This window comes from Mandrillus leucophaeus, unplaced genomic scaffold (genome assembly GCF_000951045.1).
Source record: "Mandrillus leucophaeus isolate KB7577 unplaced genomic scaffold, Mleu.le_1.0 Scaffold1185, whole genome shotgun sequence".
Taxonomy (NCBI): Eukaryota; Metazoa; Chordata; class Mammalia; order Primates; family Cercopithecidae; genus Mandrillus; species Mandrillus leucophaeus.
Genome location: NW_012100154.1, coordinates 96,516 through 102,435, shown reverse-complemented (window position 1 = coordinate 102,435; position 5,920 = coordinate 96,516). Strand labels below are relative to the sequence as shown.

Genomic DNA, 5,920 nt, shown 5'->3' with positions numbered 1-5,920 from the left:
GTCCTCCCCGGCTGAGGAGAAGGTGAAGGGCCCTCCGTGGAGCCCCTGGAGGGAGAGGCTCTGCCCACACCATGACTTTGGATTGTGGCCTCAGGAACTCAGAGAACGAGGCTGTCTCAGCCTGCAGTTGGTGGTGATTTGTTCTGGTAGCCGCATCCTTTGGGGACATGGCGTCACCAACTTAGGTTCAGACCAGCTCCTGGGCATCCAGAGACTTGCTGTGGGCTCCTGCACTTTGGGGAGGCTGGGGCCACAGGGCAGGACCTGAATTAATGGAAATGCAGCAGCAGGTGCTGACGGACAGTGGCCGGGAGGAGCAAGGCGCGTCTGCCGAGGCAATGGACGCCCGTGGGGTATGTCTAGCGTGGCCCTGAACAAGGGCCGTGGGCACCGAACCTGGCGAAAGATAGACTGGCTCCTAGCTGGTCGGATCCTGGTCTTTATTCTCTGGAATGGAAACAACCAGCAGTCCGAAAGGGACTACAGCTGGCCAAGCTCATTCTTTAAAAATAAAATGAAAATAAAAAACATACGATTTGGCTCCATAAACTTCTGTCGTGAGAATAAAAACTCTGAATGGCACCTCTTCACACGTCCACCGTGCCCAAGGGCCAGCCCTTCCCCCAACACCAGGCCAGACGCCGTGACTCAAAGCGTCTTTAGAGAACAGTATCAAATGGCACACCAAGGCATTTTAAGACACAGGAGTTGGTTTCCTATGGACATTTCTTTTTTACCAAAAAAATATAATAACTTAGTTTGCATTTTACAGCATTTCCAATTGGCCAGGGCGTCCTTGGCTGGGAGCTCATGGGGTTGAGTGTGTCAAGAACGTCCACAGCTTGGGCACCAGGGTCAGGCCTGGGCCCCAGGAAAGCGGCCCCCAGCGGGCGGCCCCCACTGCACGGCCCCACCGGGACCGCAGCACCCACCGCAGCACGCGACTCATCAGGAGAGGGAGGGCAGTGCCCCAAGGACCCCCAGGGTCAGTCCATGCCAACCTCACACGGGTTCAGTCCCCTCTCCTGGGCGTCCCTGTACATCCTCTGGAAGTCTTTGAAGCGTGGGGCACAACCGAGCCGCGCCTCCCCAAAGTGCATGTGGCCGGTAAAGAGAAAGTCGCCATGCCCTGGCCGCACGCCACACTCCAGCAGCGTCCTGACACGCCCCTGCCAGTGGCCGTCGCCCTCGGGCACCGGCTCGAAGACCCTGCTTTTCTGCCGATAGAGTCTGCTCACGCGCAGGTGGATGGCTGAGTCCTGCCGCTCGGGCTCGTGGGTGACTTCCTGGATGGAGCCTCGAACGGCTGTGCGGGAAAGGAGATGGAGACAGGCAGTGAGCAGGCATACGGCAAGGCCACCGCCCCTCCCCCGGCCCCCCGCACCGTCGGGCACTGGAACGGGTAGCTGACCCCTGACTCTGCCATCTAGCGTGGAAATTCCCACAGAAAAGTACAAGGTAACAGCAGGAAGCTGCCAAGGGGTGTCCCAGATAGTTAGACTTTGTCAGAGAACAGGTGCTCTCTCTACCAAGGGCCAGACACGTAAGTGGGAAAACAGAACAAACACCGCGGTGTGTATCAGATGCTTTTCAAGTCAGAACAGCTGACACACAGGGCGCCCCTGCAGTTCTGTGTCCTGATCAGACAGACCCAGTGCTGCTCAGAGGAGAGGGTGGGCATGGGGGCAGCCTTAGGGCCGCACTTGGAGACCCCTGCCAGGCCCCGATTCCATGCCAGGGATCAGGAAAGCAGTGAGAAGGGGCCCGTCCTTGAGCTTGGAGGTGGAGTACAGAGTGGACACGGCTTCCACGGCACCACATGGGAGGCCAAACCTTCCCCAGAGAGCGTCTGTGCAAACACCACAAGCAAAGGGGCTGCAGTCCTGGGACCCCAAAGCTCCCCCCGCAGAGCCGCAGAGCCACCGGGAGCCTTAGGCATGGAACGGCGTGAACTCTGGTAGGGGGCAGGGAGTGTCCAACGCCAAGGTTGCTCTGGGCTGCTGATAAAATGCTGTTTACAAAGCACTTCAGCAAGACAAGCTGCTGGGAAACAGTGGACTTCAAGAGTCCCCTCGAAGAGCAATGATCTCATTTACAAAATGGGAAAATGCTGGACAGTCACCTAAAACCACCCCCGGCTCCCTCCAAGTGTGGGTGGTGGAGTCCCTGTCCCCAGGGCTGGTGGAGGGCCAAGCCCAGGGCTTCCGCGGTGTGTAACCCTCCAGCAGGGTCCACGCAGTGCCGGAAGGCTGTCCTGGGCCCTGAAGAGGGACCCCTGGGCCCGAACAACTCCACGTGGCAGGAACCAGGCTCACAGGAGGTTGAAGCTACCAAGCAGACACTCACCGAAGTCGCTGGTGCAGACGGCTAGGAGCACCTCGGTGTCACTGCAGGGACGGCACGGGGCTGGGGAAGAAAGGCAGAGTCAGGAAGCAGCCTGGATGGGGCAGGCTCTGGGATGCCACCCACCACAGTCAAAAGAGCGTCACACTCAGCAAAGCCAAGTCAGGGAGGTGTCCACGTCAAGGCACCTCTTGGCCAACGCCACTTCCGAGGTGAGTCGGCGGCACGTGCTGGAGGGGCCGGCAGAGCAGGACACAGAAAACACAACCTCGGCCACGCCAGGGTCTCACCCAGGGGACCCCTCAGCCCCACCTGGACCAAAGGCACCTGCAACTCGGCCATGATGGGCACGTGCCCTGACAGCAAGACCCTCAGTCCGGCCACGTCCCAGGGCCTTCGTGGGGAGGGGTCTTTGTGCTGTTTCCCCACTTACCTCCTCAGTGCAGCTGAGCCGGACTCAGAAATCACTCTCATGCCTGACGCAAATGCAAAGCCCACCCGGGGCTGAACTGAACCCACGGGACGAGAGTCACCCCCAGCCCGGGGCTGAACCGAACCCACGGGACAACAGTCACCCCCAACCCACCCCACAGCCCACGACGCCGGGACCACCCTCACTTCCCAGAATCACCCCCAACCCACCTCCACGGCCCACGATGCCAACGCCAGGACCACCCTCACTCGCCGGAGTCACCCCCAACCCACCTCCACGGCCCACGATGCCAACGCCAGGACCCAGGACCATCCTCACTTCCCAGAATCATCCCCAACCCACCTCCACGGCCCACGATGCCAACGCCAGGACCCAGGACCATCCTCACTTCCCAGAATCACCCTAATCCACCTCCACGGCCCACGATGCCAACGCCAGGACCACCCTCACTTCCCAGAATCATCCCCAACCCACCTCCACAGCCCACGATGCCAACGCCAGGGCCCAGGACCACCCTCACTTCCCAGAATCACCCTAATTCACCTCCACAGCCCACGATGCCAACGCCGGGGCCACCCTCACTCGCCGGAGTCACCCCCAACCCACCTCCACGGCTCATGATGCCGGGACCACCCTCACTTTCCAGCTCTCTCAAAGGGCAGACACTCCCCACAGCTGTGCTGCCCACTTCCCTGGGCCACGACGGCAGCGGCACCTGAAAGGAGGGTCACATCCTGCAGGACCCCCCATGCGGCTAGAAGGGCCAGCAATGCTGAGACTCCAGGAAGGGGATCCCTGAGCAGGCAGCGACGCGTCCGCCTGCCACCGGCGTGGGGCCTCACCCAGCAGGGCAGAGATCCAGTCAGGGACATGGGCTCAGCCCGTTCTCCGGACGCCACCTGGCCGTGGGATGAGACACACACCCCAAATGGCTCTCGAGCCAAGCCCTGCTCACAGAACCCCCTCTGAAGCCCCTGAAGCCTGCAGGGCCCGGCCTCCCTCAGAGAATGCAGGAAGCACGGACGCTTCTCAGAATGAGCTCCCGCACCAGCCAAACCAGGCTTTCTCAACGAGCTTCTCCTGGGGCCCAGCCCTCGCCCTGCCCTTCGCCCCAGTTTCTCAGACGGGCGGGCCACTGTGAAACAGAAACCTGCACCGCGCGTCCCCACACCCGGGACGGACTTGGGAAACGTGGTTTTATTATCTGCTCTTATTGCAGGTTTCAAGGCCTCACCTCACCTGTTCTGAGCCTCTAGGTTTTGGCCCCAAGTCTGCTAACTCAACAGAAGCTTTGAAATGTGAAATCTCAATGACGCTGGTTTCCCCGGTGCCGTTTCACCTTCTGAAGGCTCTGAAACGTCCCTGGCCGAGAGCTGGGACAGCCTTGACGTGGGGTTCGCCGGCCCTGGAAGAAGCTAACGCCGTCTGCACCCCTGGCCGGCTGTCCTTGCTGGACTGAAGTGAGCTGAGATCTCACCTGCCTGATGAGCGTGGGTCTGAGCTAGCTGCTGGTGACTGGCGGCCCCGGGGGACAGGGCAGCACACATACCTGGCACCGTGGCCGAGGTGGGGACAGCTGCTCGGAGAGGCCATCTGGGGTCAGGAACTTCCTTCTGGGGTCAGGAACTTGCATGGACCCTCAGGGCCTGCACATGTGGTCAATGGAGACCCTGGAGTCTGCAGTGCCCTGGGCAAGCACAGGTGTCTGTGGGCCCCTCAGGGTGGAGGTAGGAGGGACCCAGAGACAAGGCCAGGCAGGGGTGAGGGCGCCTCCCAGCCGGGCTCAGTGCCTGACTCACCGGCCCACCCACCTCCTCCTGCATTTGCTTCCATTAAGTTATCAGGAAAAAGAAGCTGCAGAGCAAGCACAGACTGCTGGGCGCCTCGAGGCCAGTCCAGCCTGGCACTGGGGTCACCTCGAGGCCACTCCAGCCTGGCACTGGGGGCACCTCGAGGCCGGACCAGCCTGGAACTGGGGGTACCTGAAGGCTGGTCCAGCCTGGCACTGGGGGCACCTCGAGGCCGGACCAGCCTGGCACTGGGGGCACCTCGAGGCCGGACCAGCCTGGAACTGGGGGTACCTGAAGGCTGGTCCAGCCTGGCACTGGGGGCACCTCGAGGCCGGATCAGCCTGGCACTGGGGGCACCTCGAGGCCGGACCAGCCTGGCACTGGGGGGTACCTCGAGGCCGGTCCAGCCTGGCACTGGGGGCACCTCGAGGCTGGTCCAGCCTGGCACTGGGGGCACCTCGAGGCTGGACCAGCCTGGCACTGGGGGCACCTTGAGGCCGGTCCAGCCTGGCACTGGGGGGTACCTGAAGGCTGGTCTAGCCTGGCACTGGGGGCACCTCCACCATCCCAGCAACCCTGCAGAACAGGAGCTTCTGGCCAAATCCCCCTCCTGCTGCTTCGTACAGACTCACACTGCAGCCCCCACCACTGGGGCCTCCTGACCCACAAGCTGGAAGCTGCCTGGTGGGCTCTTCTATGGGGGCCCCGGGGTGTGGCCCACCCTCGATACTTGGCTCACCTATGTGGACCCCCATCCCACTCGCCGGCTGGGGGCCTGCAGACCATGGTGGGCCTGATGCAGGCGCGTGCTGGACAGAGGCCAGGGAGGGCCAGGACAGCGCTGGGGGGACTCAAATTTCCGGCAGCATTTTTATCCTTCACAGGTGAGACTGCACCCCGGCCAGCACCTGCCCAGGGGCCACAGGGCCAGAGGTCCCAGCCCAGGGCAACTCATGTGACTGAGGGTGGCCTCGGTTGAGAGAGAGCTGGTCAACAACAGAAGCCTGGTGACCACAGCCCACAAGAGGGTCCCCTCACTGAGCAGCACCCTCCGGCTGGGCAGCCATGGCAGCTGGGCTGGGCCAAGTGGTCCTGCAAGGGCAGGAGGCAGGGGGTGCCCAAAGTCCATCCTCACAGTCAGCAATGCAGTTGGGTGTGTGTGTGTCCCACCCTGGGGCGGGGGTCTGTGTGTGTATCTCCCACCCTGGGGCAGGGGGTCTGTGTGTGTATCTCCCACCCTGGGGCGGGGGGTCTGTGTGTGTGTATCTCCCACCCTGGGGCAGGGGGTGTGTGTGTGTGTCTCCCACCCTGGGGCAGGGGGTCTGTGTGTGTCTCCCACCCTGGGGCAGGGGGT

The 5,920-nt window shown here is 62.3% G+C and overlaps 1 protein-coding gene across 1 annotated transcript in view; it reads right to left on the bottom strand.

The window, feature by feature from the left end:
* Positions 1-423: 423 nt before the first annotated feature.
* METRNL (meteorin, glial cell differentiation regulator-like) overlaps positions 424-5,920 on the bottom strand; it is an 11,661-nt gene continuing 6,164 nt past the window's right edge. Inside the window, exons 2-3 of the mRNA XM_011965679.1 lie at positions 2,347-2,406; positions 424-1,306 (exon numbers count right to left, since the gene is read on the bottom strand). Coding sequence (XP_011821069.1) covers positions 987-1,306; positions 2,347-2,406 — 380 coding nt within the window. The 3' untranslated portion in view covers positions 424-986. The remainder of the gene's footprint in view (positions 1,307-2,346; positions 2,407-5,920) is intronic.